The sequence below is a fragment of the Pseudoliparis swirei genome, chromosome 7 (assembly GCF_029220125.1).
Source record: "Pseudoliparis swirei isolate HS2019 ecotype Mariana Trench chromosome 7, NWPU_hadal_v1, whole genome shotgun sequence".
NCBI lineage: Eukaryota > Metazoa > Chordata > Actinopteri > Perciformes > Liparidae > Pseudoliparis > Pseudoliparis swirei.
The window spans coordinates 8,525,171-8,549,627 of record NC_079394.1 but is presented as its reverse complement, the minus strand read 5'-3'; the positions used below and the strand labels follow the sequence as shown (position 1 = coordinate 8,549,627).

The 24,457-nt window shown below is 41.7% G+C and overlaps 3 protein-coding genes across 7 annotated transcripts; 2 read left to right on the top strand and 1 right to left on the bottom strand.

The window, feature by feature from the left end:
• Positions 1-419: 419 nt before the first annotated feature.
• Positions 420-4,447, bottom strand: pgam5 (PGAM family member 5, serine/threonine protein phosphatase, mitochondrial). 4 transcript variants are annotated; one of them, XM_056418741.1, is made up of 6 exons: positions 3,942-4,447; positions 3,403-3,578; positions 3,040-3,165; positions 2,263-2,351; positions 1,359-1,492; positions 420-951 (listed from the first exon to the last, which is right to left on the bottom strand). In XM_056418741.1, exons 1-6 carry the CDS (start codon positions 4,184-4,186, stop codon positions 801-803), a joined length of 921 nt encoding a protein of 306 aa, XP_056274716.1. In that variant the 5' UTR covers positions 4,187-4,447; the 3' UTR covers positions 420-800. The 4 variants fall into 4 exon arrangements, with proteins under 4 accessions (XP_056274716.1, XP_056274717.1, XP_056274714.1 ...); XM_056418742.1 differs by having other exon boundaries at positions 1,359-1,489; XM_056418739.1 differs by having other exon boundaries at positions 2,263-2,358; positions 3,041-3,165.
• Positions 4,448-5,766: 1,319 nt separating this feature from the next.
• Positions 5,767-9,820, top strand: LOC130196751 (uncharacterized). 2 transcript variants are annotated; one of them, XM_056419068.1, is made up of 8 exons: positions 5,768-5,888; positions 6,574-6,813; positions 7,864-8,051; positions 8,170-8,278; positions 8,385-8,572; positions 8,810-9,027; positions 9,170-9,329; positions 9,607-9,820. In XM_056419068.1, coding segments are annotated over exons 2-8 (999 nt in total). In that variant the 5' UTR covers positions 5,768-5,888; positions 6,574-6,811; the 3' UTR covers positions 9,741-9,820. The 2 variants fall into 2 exon arrangements, with proteins under 2 accessions (XP_056275042.1, XP_056275043.1); XM_056419067.1 differs by lacking the exon at positions 6,574-6,813 and having other exon boundaries at positions 5,767-5,888.
• A 1,198-nt stretch (positions 9,821-11,018) lies between these two features.
• Positions 11,019-24,242, top strand: LOC130196115 (poly [ADP-ribose] polymerase tankyrase-1-like). Its single transcript, XM_056417978.1, has 28 exons — positions 11,019-11,502; positions 12,133-12,357; positions 12,903-12,998; positions 13,418-13,454; positions 13,697-13,772; positions 15,144-15,164; positions 16,560-16,654; positions 16,741-16,807; positions 17,013-17,199; positions 17,327-17,448; positions 17,697-17,788; positions 18,030-18,108; positions 18,230-18,401; positions 18,599-18,678; positions 18,874-19,019; positions 19,156-19,321; positions 19,477-19,696; positions 19,945-20,054; positions 20,201-20,389; positions 20,595-20,841; positions 20,994-21,076; positions 21,331-21,451; positions 21,558-21,655; positions 21,914-21,988; positions 22,180-22,285; positions 22,423-22,609; positions 22,782-22,938; positions 23,046-24,242. The coding sequence occupies exons 1-28, from the start codon at positions 11,034-11,036 to the stop codon at positions 23,130-23,132; spliced, it is 3,810 nt and encodes a 1,269-aa protein (XP_056273953.1). The 5' UTR covers positions 11,019-11,033; the 3' UTR covers positions 23,133-24,242.
• The last annotated feature ends 215 nt before the right edge of the window (positions 24,243-24,457 follow it).

Below are 24,457 nucleotides of genomic sequence, written 5' to 3'. Positions count from 1 at the left end.
ACTGCTGTATGAGGGCTTATCTAAGTCTGAGACAAAAAGCCAATTTTCAATATTCAGATTGACACTATGTAGGTTGAGAAACAAGTGTTCTGAATGTAAACATTTTTGTGAACAACCTTTTATCCAAGAGCACAAACTTCACTGAGAAGATTGTATTGTTATCCTTGTGCTCAGTTGACTACAGATCTAATTATGGTCTCTGAATGTTTATGAATGTGGAACTTTACAAAAATGCACCTACAAAACTTAAATCATGCTTGAGTTTTATTAAAAGTTAACTTTCATGGTGAATTATCATTCTGTATGTCTAGACCTCAATTCCTTTCAACTAATCAATAAAACATCTCTCAGAATTGCTAATGTGTACATGTGCTTTTTAAGATTTCCATTTTTTCCAGATAGAAATTTGACACGCTGAGGAATTTATCATTTTCTTTTATTTCCTATAGCTGCACCATACAACACAATAATCCTCACGCCACTGTAATGATAGCTGTAATACCAAGAGCAAGATTTGCATTTACAACAGCGATGCAAATACAACTTTTTTTTGGGTTTAAAAATCTGTCAATTGTGAAAAAATCCTCTGTTACATTCAGGAGCAGCTGTTGATCTCTTCTGCTGGCGTTCTATGGCACGGAAGTAATCACAACATCAGAGTCTCTCATTCGATGATGGTACTTCAATTACAAAAAACATCTAAAGTAATTTTCATGACACATAAGGAGAAAACTGAGCTTTGACCCTGCATCCAACTGACGAGGCATCGGAGTCCCAGAGACCTGCCGTGCGCTGGGCCGTCAGGTCCGTGTTAGTTTGTCCGGGGGCATGAATCCTGTATCTCCCAGAGTTCTGAGGGCCACCCTGCCGCTTGGTCGAATGGTGAGCCATGTGATGCTGCCGTTATTCAGGCCCATACGTAGCCAGCCTTCTGGAGGAAACTGTAGAGCCCTGAGAGACCAAAAGAAAGGTATGAGCACGGGAGCTACTTTATATTTACGTCACACTTATTTAACAAATAGTTTGATGTGTGTGTGTGATCGTGTCCTGTAAGTAGTCATTTGGAGGATTTTAAACCCTTGTCATGAGCAACTACATGTACTAAATGTTACTTTTCAACCAGATGCAGAGTCAACAAGAAGTGCACAAAGCTTTATGTAGCAGCTAGAATATCAACATTAACATTTTCTTAAAATAATTCCATTAAGAGCACAATGACGTGAGTGAAGCACACGCTCAAATAAAAAAAATATACTGAGAAAAACAATGCTGCATAGTTTATCCACAATGGTTAGCAAAGCAAGAAGGCCACACTCTAGCCTGAGCTCCGGATCAACAAGTCCGCCGGCGACACAAACCTGCAGACAAAATAGCGGATGACATTGGCGTGACACACGATGATCTCGTAGCTGTCCTCCTTCTGCTTGGCGTCAGCCCGGTGGATGTAGCGGCGGAAGGCTGCCTCAATGCGCGCTCCATCTTCGTGGTACTGCTGGAGGAGGTGAAAGGTTGAAAGCCACTTTTGTCAAATGAAAGAGTTCCATTTGAACCCCTGAGTCAAAACAGTCAATTAATGATGATGTGCATCGTAGGGAATGGATGAAGAGTTTGGTTCCAATATGAGGCCAACTATATGGAAAAAGTTACTCTTACTAAAGCTAAATCTGCACTGAATCACTGAGGGCAGAAACTGTTTACATGGGGTATTGATAGAATTTAAATACAGTCCAAGTCTTTCCGTCATGAGACTGCAATGGTCCAAATTCTTCTTTGAGAAGGAAGTGTTCCAGAGAAAAAGAACAACTCAGCAGCATTTTTTCTTTTTAGAAACAGTGTCCAGGTTACTATGGATTATCCACAATCCTCACAGTCAACAGTTTTCTGTTCACCCAAATGTCCCTGAAGGTAGAGCGTAAGCATTACGAGAATAACCAGAACCGTGTTTCTGGAAAGGCACACTATGAAGCTATTGAATATTTTCTAATGGCTTGACGAAAACCATAATCCACCTGCATGGCTAAATATCATTGGGGTATGTTTCGGCAACTGGGCCGACCAAAAATAACATTTACTAACTGGTTATGTACATTTAAAGTAGTAAAATATAATGGAAAAATGTATCTTCAGCTGCCAGACCCCTTTAAAACCCCCTTTGGAAATTAACTCTTCCTATGACACATTGCTGTGGCAGTGCACTGATGGATTGGCTAATTTTTTTAATTTTATTTTTGCAGCTGTAAGCCAAGCAAGCGCTTCACTCACCACAGCATCGGGCTTCCAGTGAGTGACAGGTGGAACGGGCTCGATAGGTGCTCCCTCTCTCAGCAGATCACAGCTCACAAGATCCACTCCTAGACCCGTATGGCATTCAGGGCAGAAAGAAATGTGAATATACGTTTGTGATGTTCGGCATTTAAAGCACTGTTCACCTGCACCCGCTTTCATTTGTGCTGTACATAACCTACGTTAATGAAACAGTTACAGTATATACATAGAACGATAAACATATGATGATGATTATGAATAACGGATCAACGGTGTAAAGTATTACCCAACAACTTGAACATGCGTCAAGCAGAAATGTATGAAATGTATCATTGAAAGCATAAGGACTGCAATTAGATCTTGATATTTAGGAGACACAAATATTTGAAGTGGCAACATATGCTTACATTACATGAGTATAATTATGTTGTAGATTTTAGTTGTTTTATTATCACATAATTTGTCTAATAAACTATAAAGTATATGGTATATCATTTAGCTATCTTCAGCTAAACTAGTGTTGCTGAAGAACCACTGCTGTTTATAAGAACCACAAATATAACAATATGCATGATGACTGGATATATAGCTTACAGAAAAGTAACATTACACCATTACACCTTATCCAAGGGAATCTTATGAATAAAAACTGCTTCGAGCAATACAAATAAACTTTCTAATAAATCTGCTTTTTGCTAATATACTTTCCACACTATAACAGACTTGCGAGAGAAGAAAAAAGAAGTGTTTTGACAGTCCTTCTCTATCCACTACCTGAGAGGTGTTTGCTGATAATATTGGCCGTCTCTGTGGCCCTGGCCATGCTGGAGTGGATCATAACATCATACTTGAGTCCCAATGCTGCCAACCGCTCGCCCGTGAACTCTGCCTGCTCACGACCTGGAAATGAAGACACAACGGCCATTAAAACAAACGACTGGTCTGTCAGAAACGGCCTGGGAAAAAAAGTAGGTCGGACAACGAGCATTGGATGCAGCCGGGCATGCTTGTGTATGCCCTCAACACTCATCGGAGCTAGTTCCAAGCATCGACATGTACATGTGACCCTTTGTTTGACTGAAATTACTCCAGACTGCCGTCTATTCAATTTTGCAGGTGACCAGTGCAAACAAGTACCCAATGGAGTGAGGATCCTCTCCTTGTCGATGGTGCCGCTCAGGTTGTACTGGGAGTGTCTGATGAGGAGGATGTTGCGTGTAGCTTTTGGTTTACTGTTGTCCTGCTCGGAGCTGGGGTCTTCAGCTGCTGGAGCATTGGTCTTCCTCCCATTAGTCAGAGAAGATGGTTCTCTCCTGAACAAAAGGGTGACATGAGGTGATCTTGAAATTAAGTGGTTTTGTCTGTTTTGGTTCATTTGAGGGATGGAAAACTCAATATGAATTACGATGAGGATCAGAAGAATACTTTGAGAATTTAAAAAAAATGAAATTCTGACTGGCTTGTGGGCAACGGTCTCAAAAAAAAAAAGGATCACAACAAAATGGTTCACTCCTAGAGTTGTTATGCATACAAAACACCAGCTCTATTACGCAAGATATCAATATGTAGTCTCATGTGCATTTACAAAACCAAGATGACAGAGATTTGGCGTGGCGTTTAATCCATACAAGGTGGTCGGGGGACACTGTGACGGCGGGGGGCGTAAAGACACCTACTTGTCCCAGTTAAAGTCCCACGCCTGTCCCGTCGGTGCCGGTGTGTGGCTGGCAGGTGTCCACGCCGGCTGCGCCGCCTGAAGAACGGTGAATCTCGACCATCGACTGGCCGCCTCTCCCCGCAGCTCACCGAAGTACCCGCGGGACTCACCGGCGGCGGCGGCGGTGGCGGCGGCGGCGAGCACGAGGACGGCAGAGCCTCCGGCGAACCCACATATAAGTTTTAAAGTTTTCCTGTACGACATCCTAGAGAAGCAAAATACTGCTAGCTAATTAACGTTAGCTGAGTTGAACTGGCTTACCGGTACGAAGGTGTTACCGCTAACGATGCCTGAATAATGTATGTCTTTCTATATACTTAACAGCGTTTGACTATTAAATCCGACTCCATCAAGGGATACAAACACGCTTTCTGTGCCGCAACATGGACCAGGCGCTGGCTCTTAGCTGGAAACTAAAATTACAGCTCACACAAGAGACCTAAGCTAATACAGGCACACATGACGGCGGCCTTCTTCTTCTTCTGGGAGGTTTAACGGCAGCCGGCTTCCTAAATCTTGTATTACTGCCCTCTTGTGGAGCAAATTAACTCCTACAGTGTCCGGTTTGTGACATTTTAATCATTAAATCTGTTCTCTTGCACGTGCGCGTTGCAATTAAAAGGTGCCAAAATAATTTAAAATTGTGTTCAAAGAAATAGGAGCTATATTTCAGAATAAATGAGGATGTTCAATGAGTCCTCCTGCAGTACGAAGCATGTACATACCTGCAAACGTGTCACCTTTAGGCGAAATTCGCCGTTTTGAAATCAAAATAGTTCATCCACGTGAATCGTGTAAAGCTCAGACAATTACACACACGTTGCTTTCTAAAACTTGCTTAATTTCATGTCGAAAATCTAAGGTAGTTGTCATAACTGACTGGCAACTTCAAGTAACAGCCACGTGTGTGATCAGTATTCTCTGAAATCCCTGAAGTTGTGTGAAGATGACTGACGTTTTTTCTTATCCAGTGCTAAATCTAAAGAAAAGGGAGAGGTGCTGGTATTCTCTAGTATACCTCAGCTTTTCTTCATGGACAACACATTCTCATTCTTCCATGTAGGAAGTTTGGTTCTAAAATGACAAATATAACAAGTAAATACATGATGCATACAACTAGGTTGAAATTAACCAGAAACATCAAATATCAGCCACAGCAGCATTAAATACATATGTATCAATAACCTAGATAGTTATAAGACACAGGCAAATATAGCTAAATATATGGTTTAAATGCACGCATATTGCCATATACTGGTCGAGAGGGGGAACACTTTTATTCTGCGGTCCCTCAACAAACAGCACAATCAGAGGAACAAATAAATATGAGTTCAAACAGAAACAACTCTGCACACTAACATACCTTTGATTAAACTATATTATGAGATGTGTTGCATTAAACAATGCGACAATTAATTGAAGCTTGATTATTGTTGGGTACATGGAAACATGAATATGAAAAACTATGTTGCAAACATATATCCCATCGGCCCAGGTTCATTTATGTATATTGATTTTTTATTATTATTTGTATATTCTAATAGTGCCTTGGTATGTGCTTGCATCATAGACTGGAAAATAAAAATGTCTTGCCTACAATCCCTCAATTGCCTTGGCCTTCATTTTGATAGACTCGTATTTCCGTTCACCTGCTTTGCGTCACTATTCTATTTCCCAGATAGCAGCCGATTCCGGGGCGGATCCGCCCTCAGGTCGCTAGATCCGCCCTCCTGTCGCACTCGGTTTGGTCATGTGATCCGGATCCGCGCGCATCCGGTTCACACAGCGGTGTTAACGTTGACCCCAGGCGGATGTTCTCGATCGTTGCTCCGCCTACTTCTGCGCCTCGACTTACCAAACTGGTATTTTCAAACCTGCAGCTCTTCGCGCCAGACGTACTCCTTAGGTAAGTGTTGAATTGTGTTGCTACTGTCGAATTATGGCTAGTATTCGAACTATCTCGGTTAGGGTTAGCTATCTTCTGCAGCTAGCGCTGACTTTTCAGTGGTTATAACCACTGAAAATTCTGCGCTAGCACCCTTGGGTTGGAGCTTAAGTATACTTCAGGGTTGGAGCTTAAGTATACTTAAGTTTACTTAAGCTCCAACCCAAGGGTGCGCGATGGAAGCTGGGCAAGCGAATAACGAGCGCGAGCTAAGAACGAGTGCTAGCTCGCGAGCTAATAACGAGGAGCGCTAGCTCGCGAGCTAATAAAGATGGCTAGCACAAACCTGTTTTTATTTAATTCGCCATGTATTGAGTTCTCAACACGTAATTTACAATTTGCAATGTCATCCTCAGAGTTTTACAAAAGTGTTCGTCACAATCGATCTCTACAATTCAGTTTTCACAGCAACTTAAAGACGCATTTGAGAGGGAATTGTATAACCTGTTTAACTTTAAAATGACCAGATTTATTTTAATCTATTAAAATACTATCTTAATTTTTCGCGTAGTGTTTTTATAAAAATGACTTGACATGCTACATTTTAAGCACTACCAATTAATCCAATTGCGTACAAATATATATTTTATATTTGCTTAAAGAAAAGATGCATTACAAACAATGTTTGTATTTTGGTTTGTTTCAGATAAAATGAACAGAAAGACTGGGCTTGTCTCCAACTCCACCATTAGACGCAGGGTCCGTCAAGATGTTGAGAAAAGACTAGACCAAATTAGGGACTACTGCACAGATAGAACTGACTTTCTACTGACACCAGAGAGGGAACATGTAGATGTCAGTCTTTGGAAAGTATAAATTGCACAGAAGATGCAAATTGTCTAGACACTACAACTGGATTAGTCTTTAGTGAGGAGGAAGGTGCCATGTAAGTAGAAGCAGATATAATTGATGGTTTTGCCTTTGTGGCCAGTGATGGGCAGAGTCTGATGTCTGATTCTGAACAGTCTGATGAGAAACTTGAAACATTGTCCCTTTCTGCAAGCATTGCTAACTGGGCCACACACTTTGGCATCGCTTTGGTTGCTTTGATGGCACTATTGGGCATACTTCTTATTTTCCATTCTGACCTTCCAAGGGATGCCAGGTCCCTTCTTGGGACTAAAACTAAATACTCAATCCTGGAAAGGACTGGGCGACAGTACCACTATTTTGGTATTCTACTTTCGCTGAGAAATACACTGTCAAATCATGTGCAGACAGTTTCATTTTGAAGTTGCATATACATATAGATGGACTTCCTTTATTCAAAAGCTCTAGTCTGCAACTGTGGCCCATCCTTGGTCTGCTATTGAATGTTCCCATGAAAGAACCAGTCTTAATAGGTTTATTCTGTGGACCAAAGAAACCCAGCTCGGCAAAAGAGTTCCTTGAAGATTTTGTTACAGATTTGTAACAGCTTTAAAACGGGTTTGAAATAGAGGGTAAGGCATTGAAACTTCGGGCCGACACCCTGTTATAATGGTAGGAAACACTGGGATGGTTTTGTGGCTATACCCCTATTTCATACTTTTTAGGTATGTAATCTGCATTTGCAAAACAAATTCTCAATTTATAGTCTTAGGTGTGTCAATAAAACATTTGTTTAAACTCTATTTCAAGAAAATCAAGTTCTTAAATGCACAAACACACTAAAGCTAATGGACAAAAACATCTTGGCTCTTTTAGCTAAAAGTCCTAGAAGTTTCCAGGTACACAGTTCGCCTTTACAGTTCTCAGTTGGAAGTTCCACCAAGCAGCACAACTGGCAGTATTCACTTGGGGCCACTGAGATCTATTCTCATGTTTTCCAAATGCTAATTGTCATACTCCTGGTTATAGAGAACTTTAATAGTTGCTAAATTGTTTTCAGAAGTTCTTGGAACAAAGTTATATTTCTGTGACTGATGACACTTTGTTTCTTTCCTCTGTAATTCAGGATGTTCCACTTGATTGAATTCTTGGACAGCAAAACAGTAGCAGTCGTGCCACAAAGCTGGTACGGTTGTGGTGACTGCGTTTGGCCAAATTACCCGAGGGACGAAAGGGTGGACAAGGCTGTCAGAAGTGCCGAAGAACCTCAACCTGGCTGGCAGACACATGATGTCAGAATAATTAGATCATGCGGTATGCTAATATAAAAAATTATTTACCTTATGTTGCATATGGGGGGAAACAACATTTTAATCACATTGTTCTGGTCATAATTCTGTACTTTTTCATTGTGTTTTGACTTAATTTTTAGATGATTACTTGGTGGCAAGGCGATGGATGAAAAAATATATGTCTTACGACACATCCGATCTCCGTTCAGAAGAGGAGGCAATTCCTAAAAAGAGAAAGCCAATGCCTGTGTGAGTAAATGTGTATAGATTTTATTCTTTATAACTCTTTTACCTTAATGAAATAAAGTGTCTGTTATCGTATGACAAATAATTAAAACAATTCCTCCATTTCTAGCCATTTCTATGGGGACTCGGATGAAAATCGGCCCCCAAAAAAAACCAAAGGTCAAACCACTAGCGGGACAGTTGCCCCTCCTCCGCCTATTCCACGTACTTCATCACCAGCAGGACAGCGAACAAGCCAGGGGTACACACCAACCTGGCGAGGGGCGAGGTGTGGTTCAGACGCCATTGCCTTCTGTGGTGAGCAACAACTCAAACGGCTATGGGATTCAAATTGAACCTTTTTAATCATTTCACTTTTTACAATGTTAACGTAATTGGATACGAGATATGCAATACACAGTCACATTGAATCCAAGTGAATATGATTATTACGATTGGATTAATGGAGTTGTATAAAACTTGATGTTTCCATATTTTATGTAAAATCTCTTAATCGTTGCCTTTTTTAAAATGTTATTCTAATGTTTTTTATAGCTGCTCAAATTCAAATCCTGGGCATGCTGCAGACGCTTACACAGCAGGTCCAGCAATTAACTGGCAAAGTTGACAGCTTGGTTCGCCCCAGCGTGACACAAATGTCTGTTCAAGAAGTGGAGTGGAGAGACCCGTTTCCGTTGACTACAATGGAGGAAGTGGACCTGTTTGAGCAACAGCTCAAAGATCCAGCTAACATTTTAATGAAGAAGAGTGTGGTGAGTTTTTGTTTGTTTTAAGAATCTCACGAAAAGCTCATTACAATCTTGTACGTCATTAACACTAGATAATACCCTGTTTGATGGAAATGTTTTTTAAAACAATATCAAATATTAATAGTACTTTTTCTATCCATTTTAGATTTCCTCCCTGGGAACAATCGGAGGACATGATGTGAAACGTGCAACGTGGAACATCCTCGCCCGCATGTTCAGTGATGATGTTGGCAAGTCTATAAACTGGAAAGGAATTAATGGCAAAAAATCGTTCAATCAAATGATGTCCAAGACTTTGCTCCTGCGTAAGTAACTTGTATATAATGAAAACAATTTGAATTCACCCAGAGATCTTTGTGTTCAAACTTACGAATAACAATGTTTCTGAATAAAATGTTTGAATTGCAACTTTATTCTCTACCTAGGTAAATGTTACTCGACTATATCTTTACATAATATATTAATTCAATATATAGTATATCACACTTTAAGTGCCAGACAGCCACGAGATTTTAGACTGCATGTCTGCTATATGTTGCACTGAGGATTCATGTGATTTTGTATCTGCTTGTGTGATTACAGATGCCGTCAGAAAGAATCACTCTACACATGCGTCCACTGACGACCAGGTCCTTAAGCACGCCATGAGGTGGTTCAACCTGGCAACAGACCGGGGTTGCTCCATGAGGCGTGCTACTGTTGACGTCCCCCACTGAACAGACTTAAAATATATCTTTTTTTAAGTGTGTGTGTATATAATTTGATGTCCTTTCAAATAAAAAACTGTTTGATATTATTTACGTTTGCATTTATTTTTTTGCATTGATCTGTACGTAAAGTAATTGATCTGGGCCAAATGAGCCGCTTTATGGAAGGGTCAAAAACTCAAAATGTAATGAATATCTGCGTAATATTGGCGGATACAGGGCCAATATTACGTTTGACGTATCCGGGATGGATCCGGAACAGAGTCAGTTTGCTATCTGAAAGAATTCTTTCAGAAAAAAACGAAATTAGGATTTGCAAAAAATCATTCTTTCATATTTTGGTTTTTGGATAGAGAAATAAAAAATAAGAAATGGCTGTGCTTTTCGTTTTTGGTTTCAAACAGAATGGGGAAAAAACATGGCATTTCTGTATTTCCGTTGTTTCGACTAAACTATAAAACAAACGATCAGAAGGTTAACGGACCATGACACGATTGACTTCTGGTCGAGGCATTATGACTCGTTGAAAGTGTGGAAGTGTGATTAATTGTCTGGCCAACAAAATATGTGAACGTGATTTCAAAGACTTACTGATTTACAAGTTTTCTTCCTGGGTCTGATCAGAGAAATATGCCTCTCTTTGGATCTTGTTAATATTGTGATGATGCCTGATCCCAACTGTATGTACAAAAATAATGCATGATTTGCTCATTTCACGATGTAGAAAGTCATATAAGCACATACATCTGTAATAATATGAAAGATAATCAACTGTAATACAGTTTTTCTGAGACCAGGATAATGCACATTTCCCAAAAATACAAGATAGCTTTCCCTGCATCATGATGTCATGAAGAATGGGTGTATTTTTTTTCATCACTTCCCCAATATGTTAGAAGAGCATTAGTAAATGACCGTATGTAGTAGCAACCCAAATAAGGTTCGGAGGCCATTGTTTTTTGTTGTTGTTGCTATTCCATGAGAAATAGGAAGGTAAATATTTGGGGCAAAACAGCAAAAGTGGGTTTCATACTGCCACCAACTGGCTGGTCGGTATTATTGTGTTGTGTCAATGCTGTAATCGGGATTTTCTTACAGTGCCAAGGATAACATTTCTGTTTGTTATTTGGGATTTCTGAAATCCCAATGGTCGTGTGCCTAAATCATTCTAAGGTAAATCGAGGGTTTCTCCGCAGTCACGTCCAGTCAAGCCTCCTCCGAGAGCAAACAGCTGACAGGAAACAGGACCACTTTCACCGGAAAGGAGGAGCAGCTTTTTATTGTCGTCTGAGAGCTGCTGTAATGGCGGTGTCTCGTCGTTCCTCGCAGCAGCAACAACAGCAAAGCGCCTTGCAGTCTCCGCCGAGAAACAACTCCATTTCGGGCGCTCCTATGGCGTCTCCGCCGATGGCTGTGCCGACCTCGGCCCCCGTGCCCCCGGAGAGTGAGAGGGAATGCAGCGGGGGGATCGAGGTGGCCGTGGCCTCCCCGGACCTGCCCGCCCCAGTCCTCGCGAGCAGCGCGAGCTTCACCACGACGACCTCCTCCTCCTCCTCCAGTGGCGGCGGCGGCAGCAGCAGCGTCTCGAGCCCCGGTTCAGGAGCTGCCAGTCCCGCGGACGGGAGCAGCGGTATCGGCGGGGCGTTCAGGGAGCTGTTCGAGGCCTGTCGTAACGGAGACGTATCCAGAGTAAAGAGACTCGTCGATTCGGTGAACGTAAACGCGAAGGACATGGCTGGACGGAAATCCACTCCCCTTCACTTCGCTGCGGGTAACGACGAGCTAAAGCTAGCTATGTGTGGCGGCTAATGCGCCGTTAGCTGTGCGCGTTAGCGAGCTGATGTTGTCGTGTTTTCACCGACGTGTTGGCTGTTTATTTTGTGTTTTTGGGATTCCCCACTGACTATGCCGGTGAAAGCAGCTGCATCGCGTCTGAACGGCCTCGCTGTGCTAACAGCTAACGCGACGGTCTTCGGTCCAGTTTGATAACCAAACATGACCGTCAACATTTTAGCAAACACTAATCCCAAATAACGTGAAGCTATGCAACTCAAAACCTCCTCTTAGTAAGACAACTCTCTTTTTAAAGAAACGTCGTTTTATGTGACTTCCCATTGTATTATTTGTGATGTTTAAGTTTTATATATTCCGTTATCTCTTGGCAAAATATATGTAATAACTCTGCGGTCACGTGACGTAAAATCGTGTCAACGAGTCAAAACCCTGAACTTATATTTCCTTGTATCAATAAGAGTCGTATGTTTATTTTCGTTGGTTTTTCTGTTTAATCCTATCATTTCCTGCAATTATGGACGGAATAACTCGGCTACTTGTATCGCTCGAGCACCACTCCTACTGTTGAGGAAAAGCTGAATTGAAATGTATTTTAATTCCCTTTCAGGTTTTGGCAGAAAAGATGTGGTGGAGCATCTCCTGCAGACGGGGGCTAATGTTCATGCCAGGGATGATGGAGGACTTATCCCCCTGCATAATGCCTGCTCTTTCGGCCACGCAGAAGTTGTCAGCCTCCTCTTGTGTCAGGGCGCAGACCCCAACGCCAGAGATAACTGGAACTACACTCCCTTACACGAGGCTGCCATCAAGGGAAAGATTGATGTTTGCATTGGTAAGGATCCTTCTCAGTTATGTTCAAACACAGGTGATTATGCAAACCTGCTATTTAGCCAAGGTTCTTGAAAAGCTTGACAGGTTTTGTGTTTAACTACCAACATCTTTACTGTAATATACTTGGCAGTTTTTAAATATGATTGTCTTATTGGGTGATTCATTTTAGGAAATGTTTGAGGCAACAAATGAAACTCTTGTCTTTATCTGCACTCTTCTCTCAGTGTTACTCCAACACGGAGTTGATCCAAACATGATGATGATGATATATACTTTATTAATCCCCAAGGGGAAATTTGTCGTAACAAATTTCCCCTTGGGGATTAATAAAGTATATATCATCATCATCATGTTTGGTGATTATGCAAATCTGCTATTTAGCCAAGGTTCTTGAAAAGCTTGACAGGTTTTGTGTTTAACTACCAACATCTTTACTGTAATATACTTGGCAGTTTTTAAATATGATTGTCATATTGGGTGATTCATTTTAAGAAATGTTTGAGGCAACAAATGAAACTCTTGTCTTTATCTGCACTCTTCTCTCAGTGTTACTCCAACACGGAGCTGATCCAAACATCCGCAACACTGATGGAAAATCTGCTTTGGATCTAGCCGACCCTTCAGCCAGAATGGTTCTCACTGGTTAGTCCCTCCCAGCTGCTTACTTCTCTCATTTACTGTTGAGGCATTTAACTCACTTTTACAGCAAGTGGCATCTGGAAACCAGAATAAATAAAGCTTCAGTCGGCACCTGGCAGATAATCATCTTTAAGTGCAACCAGTAGTCTGCACTGGTCAGATAGACTGCATTCAGAATAGATACAGTACACATAATTACAATAGGATAATCATAACCACCAAGTTACCTGACTCATTGCTTCTCATATGGTTTTATCCGGGGGTATCTTGGTGGAGCAGAGGCATGTAAAGTAAGGTGCTTTTTCATCTGCCTTAATTGCATTTTCTCTTTACCGACACCCCTGCTACTCCACCTGAACTAAATATAAAAACTGGTAAAATGACATGCCTTCCTCTAATTTGAGTGTTTTTTCTTCATCCAGGTGAATACAAGAAGGATGAACTTCTAGAAGCTGCAAGGTGAGTATCAGTGACTGGTCCGAACACATATAGCCTGTTGGCCAGAGTCAAACAGCTACACAGTTTTCTTCTCATCGGGGCAGCAATAAACACATGATGTACAACCCTGACCAGCTCAAACAGTAGCATCCATGAACAACTGTGTAATTACTTTTAGATCGTGAAATCTCCCGAGCACAGAAAGTTGTGAATTTTATGGGAACTATTTATTGACTCCAGTCTTTTCAACCATGTAATAACAGGAGTGGAAATGAAGAAAAGCTGATGGCACTGCTGACTCCGTTAAATGTCAACTGTCATGCAAGCGATGGCCGCAAGGTAATTGCACCTCTAGTACTGCACCATATCACACACCAGACAGATATCTGCCATAACACCTTTTATACAACATTGTTGCAGTGTATTTTTTTGTGAAAAACAGACAGACACAAATAGCAAGACGGTTTCCGAGTCATATAGTGTTTTGACTAAAGGAATTAACAGTCTCATAGGAGCTGGATTCGTTTGTGTAGGATAAATATAAAGAGGATGTATTTCACTGTGGTTGGGTGTTAATGGTGACCACCGTACCTTGGACAAACCACTTTGAAAAATACATATTATAGGTATGTTTTTATGTAATTCAGCATGTCTGACTCCCATCAGACCATTCTTGGAATCCACTTGCTTTTGTTGTAACATATTTCCTTTTACCAAACACATTAATCCACTAGTTTCAGCTTTTGTCCAGGTCTATTTTTAGTGTCAGCTGTTTTTTTCTTCTTCCTAGAACAACACAACCCAGTTAGTTAGGCTAGTTGTTTCTGCATACATGTTCTGTAACTAACAGAGACCAACCATTCCTTTTGATTTACAGTTTAGTTGTAATTGTTCTACTTTGTTTGGACCAGGTGTCATGAGAGAAATATTATATTGTCTCTTCAGCCTGATAATCTATTTGTCCAATGCCAGATGCTGCAGCATAGGTATTTATGATTTAGAAATTATGCAGGTTTATTTCTATGTAGTTTCTAGTGTTTCTTCTGAACTTGATTCATGTTATTGGATATTGGGTTTATGGAACTTGCAAAAGCTGTGTTTAGATCATGATATGGTATTTTAGACATTCATTTTGTGCGTTTTGTTGTTGAGGTAGGGGTGTGGACAAAAAGGATAACGGGACAAAGACAAACTTTGTAGGACACATTTGGCCCTTATTTTATAACTTCAGCATTAAATCTGGCTTGTTTAGGTGTAGTCTTATTTTTATAAAACGCATAATCACTAACTCCACTATGCTCTATAGAATCCATGTTGCTAACAGTATATCAGCACCTGTCCATTTCATACTTTCCAAACTACATGGTTTTTTCCCAACAGCAGTAAGTAGTCATTCCCTCGCTGCTTTACAGTATATTTAAAGTTTGCATCATTCAAGCCAGTCTGCTATTGTAGATTTGTCCTGGGATTTAACCAGCGGGCACCATTTCATAATCCTTTAACGGAGAAAACAGAAGTGGAGAAGTCAGACTTGCCCGTCAGCCATATTTATCCCCTATGGCCAGGTGTCACATCTAATCTCAAACCATGTTTGAGGGATCAACCAGTGATTCATGACTAGGGCTTGTGGAAGGAAATAATTGCTGTGTAAAGATACTGTCATTTTGTAATTTGTTTCATTTTGTTTTCCGTGTGACTTTTCCCGATCAGTCAACATCCCAAAAAATGCTGGTAAGTTGATCGTGATAACGGCCATGGTCACCCCATGAATCCATACCCTGAACTGTGTTTGTGCGTTTGTGCGTGGCATGTGATTTAGGGAGTGAGTGACTTGGGTTGGTGTCATGGTGACGAGTCATCTTTCGGGTTTTGGAGAGGAGCTCACAACGTCTACTGCCTGCTTTTTCTTCAGTCTGTCCTCTCCTTGCATACTCACCCGCACTTCTCCTACTTTAAACCACTTGCTCTTCAGCCACTATCTGATTTGTCTTTCCTTTTATTCATTAATTAGTTTGAATGATTACTCATGCATGCCTGGAGGCCTGCTCCTCTGCTTTGTGTCAAGCGAATCCTGAATACGTGTCTGTGAAATGTGTGTCTCCTTCGCGCTCATTGGTCACTTATCATTCTAGTGCTATACTACCTTCCATGGTAATGACTTTTGATTCATCCAACACTGAATGATGCCTCCGTGACTCGACTCTGTCATCATCTGACTTTACCACTGCTCCTTGACATGTAACAGTTGGCTTCTTGGGATTTATATTAATATCCCTTCATGGGAATTGAAAAGAATGACGTCCCTACTTTGTGATTGTAAGCTTGACCTTTGCTAGATTTTTGAGAAGAGAACAAATGCCAGAGAATTTGGATTTCAGCTTTTCTGAGACTGTTTATTTTCCTTGGCTGGAAAAAAGCCATTTGATTTGATCTTCTATTGGCTTACAGAGATGCTTTCTCAAAGGCTCAGCCGGCCTATTGTAGCTTCTTTGTATCCTCATATGGTTGGGATTTGATGGCTGTTGGTCGAACATGAATCTAGTATTAAAGTTCCTCATTTAATTTCAGCATTTCAGCATTTTATTAATAAATAATTTAACATTTAGTAACTTAACTAAAAAATGTACATCCAAAGAAGTTTTTTTTTATTTGGCTTAATGACAACCGTAATGCCCAATATTCTTAATAAAAAAGTGGGGACATGGTGATCAAGCTATCATTACCCGACCATAATTCCTACTCAGTCTTTTTAAATTGAAGTGTCTTAACAGTTGCACTAGCAGAAATTCCTTCTTGTCGTCGAACCTCATAAAACTTCATTTAAAGCTTGTAAGATTTTACTCTGCTGACATTGTTAAATGGCAGTCGGGGGAGGTGAGTAATGAGGTTGAAGTTTGTTGTTACTCACTCAGGCCCCACAGTATCCACAGCAAATTAATTGTGTTGCTGGATTTGCCCACAAACTCTATTGACTTTGCATCATCATGTCTGCCCTTCGTCTGCAACTCACCGCCTGCCGTAGCACAATGCTTCTGGCCCTAATCAGCCGCTTGCTCCCGTGGCAACCGAATGCAGAACACACTGAACCGCGATCTGCGTGTGCTAACAAGCCGTCCTCTCTTCCAGTCCACACCCCTCCACCTGGCGGCTGGCTACAACCGGGTCCGCATTGTCCAGCTCCTTCTGCAGCATGGAGCCGATGTTCACGCCAAGGACAAAGGGTGAACGGCTTTTTCAGAAACACTCAAACTCAATTTGTCATCCAGTTAAAATGAATACAAATAACCTGAGAATCTTGTCCCTGCAGAGGCCTGGTTCCACTTCACAACGCCTGCTCCTATGGCCACTTTGAGGTCACTGAGCTTCTGCTTAAAGTAAGACCCGCAAACGGTTACAGTTTCAAATTGACTGTGGGAATGTAATCAAACAATTTGGCCTCAGGAAATGATCTACGGTTTCCTATTTGCTTTTTAAATGTGTCTGGCTGTATTGCCAGCAATTTAGTACTCCCGTAAGTCAACTTGTTAGATATGTTTCGATAGACATATATTGTGATCTGATGCGCTTTTGTCTCTGCAGCATGGGGCCTGTGTGAACGCCATGGACCTGTGGCAGTTCACACCTCTCCACGAGGCAGCGTCCAAGAACCGAGTGGAGGTCTGTTCCCTGCTTCTGAGCCACGGGGCCGACCCCACCCTGCTGAACTGTCACAGCAAGAGTGCCGTGGACATGGCCCCCACGCCAGAACTTAAAGAAAGACTCACCTGTGAGTTCGCTCTGTCACACAGCAGACATGTCCACTCACAATGATACATGCCTATATGGGTTCAGTGCCTAAGCAATAGCTCTTGGCATTTAAACATTTTCCATTCCCTCATCTTTCTCTCATGTAGATGAGTTCAAAGGTCACTCGCTGCTCCAGGCAGCCAGAGAGGCAGACATGGCCAAAGTGAAGAAGACGCTGGCTCTGGAGATCATCAGCTTCAAACATCCTCAGACCAACGAGACTGCTCTGGTCAGAACAAAGCTTCCTCATTGTTTACAAATTATGTTGATGTTAAAAAATGTCTGATTTCAAATGTCATCCAATTTACCTGGGTAATAAAAAGCAATCTTCCCAGCAATGCTCGGTATGATTGATAGTAATGTGCATAGTTATTATTGGTTATTGTTTGAGCTAACTGGCTTCTACTAAAAACATTTGTCCTGGGTTGGCAGGTGAAGTTTGCATTATGGTAATCTGATGTTGATGTATTTTTTTAGCACTGTGCTGTGGCTTCCCCCCATCCCAAGAGGAAGCAAGTGACTGAGTTGTTGCTGCGTAAAGGTGCCAACATTAACGAGAAGAACAAAGAGTAAGTCCACAACATTTAGTTTCAACATTTAACATTGATGTACAATTTTTTTTTAAAATACAATTGACAAGGGACTAAAGAAATCATGATTTTGTTACTTGCAAGCTTAGTCAAGCTTTAGTTTTGTGTCTTCCACACATAACAAATAGAATAAGTCAAAATCTTAACTAAAAATAAGAAGTTATTAAGAGTCTGTACAAACAGAAACAAGGTGATAACTTTTGCTCGTTGTGTCTTTTAGCTTCATGACTCCGTTGCATGTTGCTGCTGAAAGAGCTCACAACGATATCCTGGAGGTGCTGCAGAAACATGGAGCAAAGGTCTGTTTGTTTGGTTTTCAAATGTAAAATTAGTTCTGCAGGGAATTATATTATATTATGCAATCTGGAAGGATTACAAGTGAGAGTTGCTGAAACTTAACTTAACCTCTTCTGACTCCAGGTCAATGCTGTGGACACACTAGGTCAGACGGCTCTTCATCGAGCTGCGCTGGCTGGTCACATCCAGACCTGCAAGCTGCTGCTGAGCTACGGGGCCGACCCCTCCATCGTGTCTCTGCAGGGCTTCACCGCTGCGCAGATGGGCAACGAGGCTGTACAGCAGATTCTTAATGGTAATCACACCCACTACGCTTTTGATTATTTAACATTGTTTGCTTTTTAAAGTTTGAGAATGAAAATGCTCTGCAGCAATATTTAATTTCCTTGCTCATCATGACGAGGCAGATTTTGTATTCTGAAGTTTGCAAATATCTTGTGTGAATTTCAGTGATCCTTTTGCTTTGTGTTGAATGTCTTTTCTTTTTTTCAGAAAATGTCCCAACACGTAATTCTGACGTGGACTACAGATTTCTGGAGGCAGCCAAAGCAGGAGATCTGGACACGGTACAAGTGAGTTCACACTGTTTCTTCTTTAGTTGTAAACCAGCAGTGGCTACAGTTTAGTCTTAAGTCATACAGTTTGAATAAAATAATAATAATGATTGTACATTGGAGTTGTTTTTAGTTTCTTAAAGAATTTGTAGCACTGCAATTTTGATCACCCTGTTGAGTTCCTGATTGTCATATTGTCTTTGTGTATTGCAGCAACTTTGCACCCCCCAGAATGTAAACTGCCGGGACTTGGAGGGCCGCCACTCTACTCCTCTCCACTTTGCAGCTGGTTACAACCGAGTGGCTGTCGTTGAGTACCTGCTACACCATGGAGCTGATGTCCATGCCAAAGACAAGGGGTAAGTTCAGCTGTCTCACCCATCTGAAGCTTATATCAAAATGGAATCACTGAACCAATTCCAATATCAAGTTTAAAATCTGCAACACATTGTGCTTTTGGTGTGAAGATTTTTAATTCTGTATTTCCTCCCCCAGCGGTCTGGTCCCCCTCCACAACGCATGCTCCTACGGTCACTATGAAGTAGCCGAGCTGCTGGTCAGACATGGAGCTTCAGTCAATGTGGCCGACTTGTGGAAATTCACCCCGCTTCATGAGGCTGCAGCCAAAGGGAAATATGAGATCTGCAAACTGCTGCTTAAAGTGAGGTTCCATTTTTGTCGTCTTTCACAAGTATTGTCTTGCCTTCGTTTGTGTCCTGTGTTAGTTTTTATTATGAGGGGGAAATTTATCACTTCTTCTATGACGCAAATATTTATATGAATTGGGGTACTAAAAAAGTAAAACTCTCTGTTCAGCACGGAGCCGACCCATCCAAGAAGAACCGTGACGGCAACATACCACTGGACATGGTTAAAGATGGAGACACAGACATCCAGGACCTGCTGAGGGGTGATGCCGCCCTGCTGGATGCTGCCAAGAAGGGCTGCCTCGCAAGAGTCCAGAAACTTTGCTCTCCAGAGAATATTAACTGCAGAGACACACAGGGGCGCAACTCCACACCACTCCACCTGGCAGGTAATCAATAGGAGCTGCTTTGACATGTTTCAGTTTTTTTTCTTACTTCACCTGACAGACTTGATGTGGCATTAACATGGAGTGGGCATGTTTGTATATCATTTTTTAAATATTAGAAAGCATAAAGCTTTCAGCTGTGTCTCTATGTTTTTCTTTTATCTGGCTATGTTTGTTTTTTTGTTCTCTTTGCTGCCGTTATGCAGAATTTACACTTTCATGCTGAACAGATTCATGTTCCTTCTCCTCAGCTGGGTACAACAACCTTGAAGTGGCAGAGTACCTGCTGGAGCATGGAGCGGATGTCAATGCCCAGGACAAAGGAGGACTTATCCCTCTTCACAATGCTGCTTCTTATGGGGTCAGTTTCAACAAAATATACACAAAACATTACTTAGTCAAATACAGACTCCGTGGGTACTGGAAACTACCTTTTTTGCGGGGGGGGGGGGGATATGTATTGTGCTGGTGGACTGACTTACCCTCTGTTGCCTCTCTTCCTCACAGCATGTGGACATCGCAGCCTTACTGATCAAGTACAATACGTGTGTGAATGCTACGGACAAATGGGCTTTCACACCCCTTCATGAGGCGGCACAGAAGGGTCGTACACAGCTCTGTGCGCTGCTGCTGGCTCACGGAGCCGACCCAACCATGAAGAACCAAGAGGGCCAGACTGCCTTGGACCTGGCCACGGTAACAGCTTTTCTCAAACAGTCAGACATTTACCGCTTTAGAATTACTGTTAAATTAGGTTTTCAGGCTTGTATAAATTTGGAAAGGAAATTCACTGAATTGTTATCTACGAGCTACTTTTTGTTGTTCATAGAGGACCCAAACTGATCACTTCACTGGCATGAGATGGGAAAGAATGTACAGTTAACAAACTTCATCCTTGCAGGCTGATGATATCCGGGCCCTGCTGATGGACGCCATGCCACCAGATGCCCTGCCCAGCTGTTTTAAGCCCCAGGCCACAGTGGTCAGCGCCTCAGTCATTTCCCCTGTCTCCACACCATCCTGTCTGTCGGCCGCCAGCAGCATAGACAACCTTGCTGGACCGCTGGGTGAGCTGGTCGCCGGCGCTGCATCCGGGTCCTCCGGCGTGGCAGATGGAGCCACAGGCACCGACCGCAAGGAAGGGGAGTGTAAGTATATTGCATCTATAATATAAATACTGGTTAGTTTAAACAGAAAAATCTGGACATGGACAATTTCTGGGATTTTGAAAACTAAAATGCGCATGAACATTGTTTGACATTGAACTATTTTTCATTCAACTTTAACCATTTTTCCATAGTGGCCATGCTGGACATGAATATAAGTCAATTCATGAAGAGCCTGGGCCTTGAGCACCTGAGGGACATCTTTGAGAGGGAGCAGGTCAGTCTTTGCAGAAATACTCAATACAATTACAGCGAACACATTAATGCATTGCACAAGTTTACCCATTAATTTGACATTAGTATGTAACTAAATAATTTAAATTTGTACATGTTTGTATCGTAGAATAAATCTGTATCGCTGGTGTCTGGTTGTGTGTTAACTTGGCTGGTGTTTGGAGCAAACGGACCAACGGCATAAGAGTTGATTTTCCTAGAATAAACTCCTCAACTTGTATTTGTTCCTTTTTCCAGATCACTTTGGATGTGCTAGCTGACATGGGTCACGAGGAGCTGAAGGAGATTGGAATTAATGCTTATGGCCACCGACATAAGCTTATCAAGGGTGTTGAGCGGCTGCTTGGCGGCCAGCAAGGTAAGGAGTCATCTCTTTTTTTATACCCAAAAAGAAAGTCAGGATAAAGGAGGCGCTACAGTTTAGCACCCAATAGCCAGTGATTAACTGTATTGTTGTTTTTCAGGTGGCAACGCCTACCTGGCATTCCATTGCGCCAGCCATGGAACCATCCTGATAGACCTCGCTCCAGACGACAAGGAGTACCAGTCTGTGGAGGAGGAGGTTTGTCCAGTTCACTGTCTTTGTTTATGGTTTCCTATAATTGCTCTGGTCAATCATTTTGTAATACAAATACAATTTTTCTCTGATTTGTGTACGGTGCATAGAACTCCTATTTAAATGTATTTTAAATAACAATCATTTGCCACTGTACTTGGCAGGTACAATTCCTTGATTTAATATAATGAGAAGCCTAATTTGCTGATGGCAACTAATGATTCTCCTATTTATGAAATCATGGTGTTGTTGCGTGTCCCTCAGTTGCAGAGCACCATCAGGGAGCACAGAGACGGAGGCAACGCTGGCGGTGTGTTCAGCAAATACAACATCATCAAGGTCAGAACCAGGAATCCCTCGGTCTGATTTGATAACCCAGAAAACACCGAACAGCTTTTATAGGAACTTTTTATTTGGTAGATAGTACTAATAAAAACTAATAACAATAGTGATGGAGGTTAATCAACACACAATTATTGGTGTAAAGCAGACACTCCTCCCAACATCTTGTTTCATTTTGTGCCTCAAAGATTCAAAAGGTGATAAATAAGAAGCTGAGGGAACGTTACACCCACCGGCAGAAGGAGATCGCAGACGAGAACCACAATCATCACAATGAGCGCATGTTGTTTCACGGTAATCACAACATGTCTTTGCTTTGTGTATCGGCATCAGGCATTGTTTGTACTACAAACTTTCTTTTTAATTTGTCATACATGTTATTATGTAAAGATTGCATCTTACTCTGACACTGTCGCCACGTCTTTCTTCAGGTTCCCCGTTTATCAACGCCATCATCCACAAAGGCTTTGATGAGCGTCACGCTTACATAGGAGGGATGTTCGGAGCAGGGATCTACTTTGCAGAGAACTCCTCAAAGAGCAATCAGTACGTCTATGGCATCGGTGGAGGCACAGGCTGCCCGATGCACAAAGACCGATCCTGCTACCTGTGCCACAGGTAACTTTGACTTGAGATGAACATTGGCCATCAAAGTTGAACTGCATTTTCTAATCGCAACACTAACAGTTGTTTTGGTAGTGAAACGGCTTTGTATGGCAAAGTAAAGATTTCCTCTGCAATATTGCTCGACATTTGTATCTGATTCGTCTCCTCTCACCTGCCCTCTCAGGCAGATGCTGTTCTGCCGAGTGACCCTGGGGAAGTCCTTCCTACAGTTCAGTGCCATGAAGATGGCCCACGCCCCCCCGGGACACCACTCGGTGATTGGCCGGCCCAGTGTTAATGGCCTTGCCTACGCCGAGTACGTCATCTACAGAGGAGAGCAGGTAAACACAGACGGCACCAGTTTCTTTCCTCAACACTGTTTATCCGAGTACATTAGTAAAAACATATGTCACATCTGCTGTGTAATCCTATATCTTTTTTCTTTCAGGCCTTCCCAGAGTACCTCATCACCTACCAGATCCTTAAACCAGAGAGTGCAGCCCAGTCTGCTGCAGGAACTGAGCAGAAGTCATAGTCACTTTACTTCTCACACACAAGGACACAATGCTTGTTATCCTTTGTATTGCAAATGCCTAAACATTTTTATTTACCAAACACATTTCCAGTAGAACCCATGGTGACCAGTGCTTTATGAGCAGATAGTCTGTATAATACTCTCCTACACGTGGTGATGACACCCTTTAGTTGTTGTTTTTTTTGTTGCATCGGCTGCATGTTAATATAGAAGCATGTAAGGCCCAAACGCGTGCGTGGGTTCGGTCTCTCCCCCTCCCCTCCTTATCAATCAGGAGGATGCTTGTAGAGTCTGTGAAGTATCAGCATTAATATGTTTTCACTCATTCTCATATCATGCTTTGTGACTGCAGATTCACAACCCTTGACCTTTATATACATACATACACACAGAGACACTGTTTCACTATCACTGACTGAAACCTGTGGACTTTTACTGTCCCACAGCGTCTGGGTTGAGCCTGTATAGAATGGCCTCTGGTTACTTTGATTATAATGCTGACTTGGAACACTACAAACCGGTGACAGTAATGCTGACTTTCCAAACTTTCACCCCAAGAACACTACAAACGCTGAGCTAAATTGGTTTTAGTAGTTTTATTCAGAGCTGGACATGTTATAGAGAAAGGGCTCTCCGACAAATCACAACATTTTATTTTATTGTCATTAGAATATTGATTTGTATGAGCGTGTGTGCTCAGTATTGAAGCTGAAATGCAATGTAAGGCATCATAATTACACAATCGTATACTAAATATATCATGACAGTAAAGTCATTAAACGTACAGTGTTGAAATGTGCTTGTGATGCCTTACAAGTTAACACCTGATAGCCAGTGTGAACAAACAAACACCCTTTCAGTCGCCATGGTGTTACTCAAGACATCCCAGCGTAAGAATTTGCACTTTTACATAGAAGCCTATTTAAGTTATTTTTAATTAAAAATTGCAAATTTTGGGGGGAAATATTTGTACAGGTTGTGTAAATGGTTGTGTATAACTGTTGGTGTATAACAGTATTTTTGAGTTCAACTGTAAATGACATTTGGATTTTCTTTTCATGCCTTCTTGATTCTCCCAACTTTTTTAAAATAAATGTCTCATTAACAGCTGCCTGTTGTTTAACCCTTTTGTGCTCACAACAGATCTTTTTTCCCTTTTTATACTACATGAAAGTGCAACATAACCCATTGAAACTCCCCACGCCTCCCCACATATGATTATGTAAGCCTAATAGTTCTGTGCAACTTGTATGTATATGGTGTGTATACAGTATATATAGTTGGATGCCACTTGCACGTGTGTTCTGGAAATAAAATAAATCGTA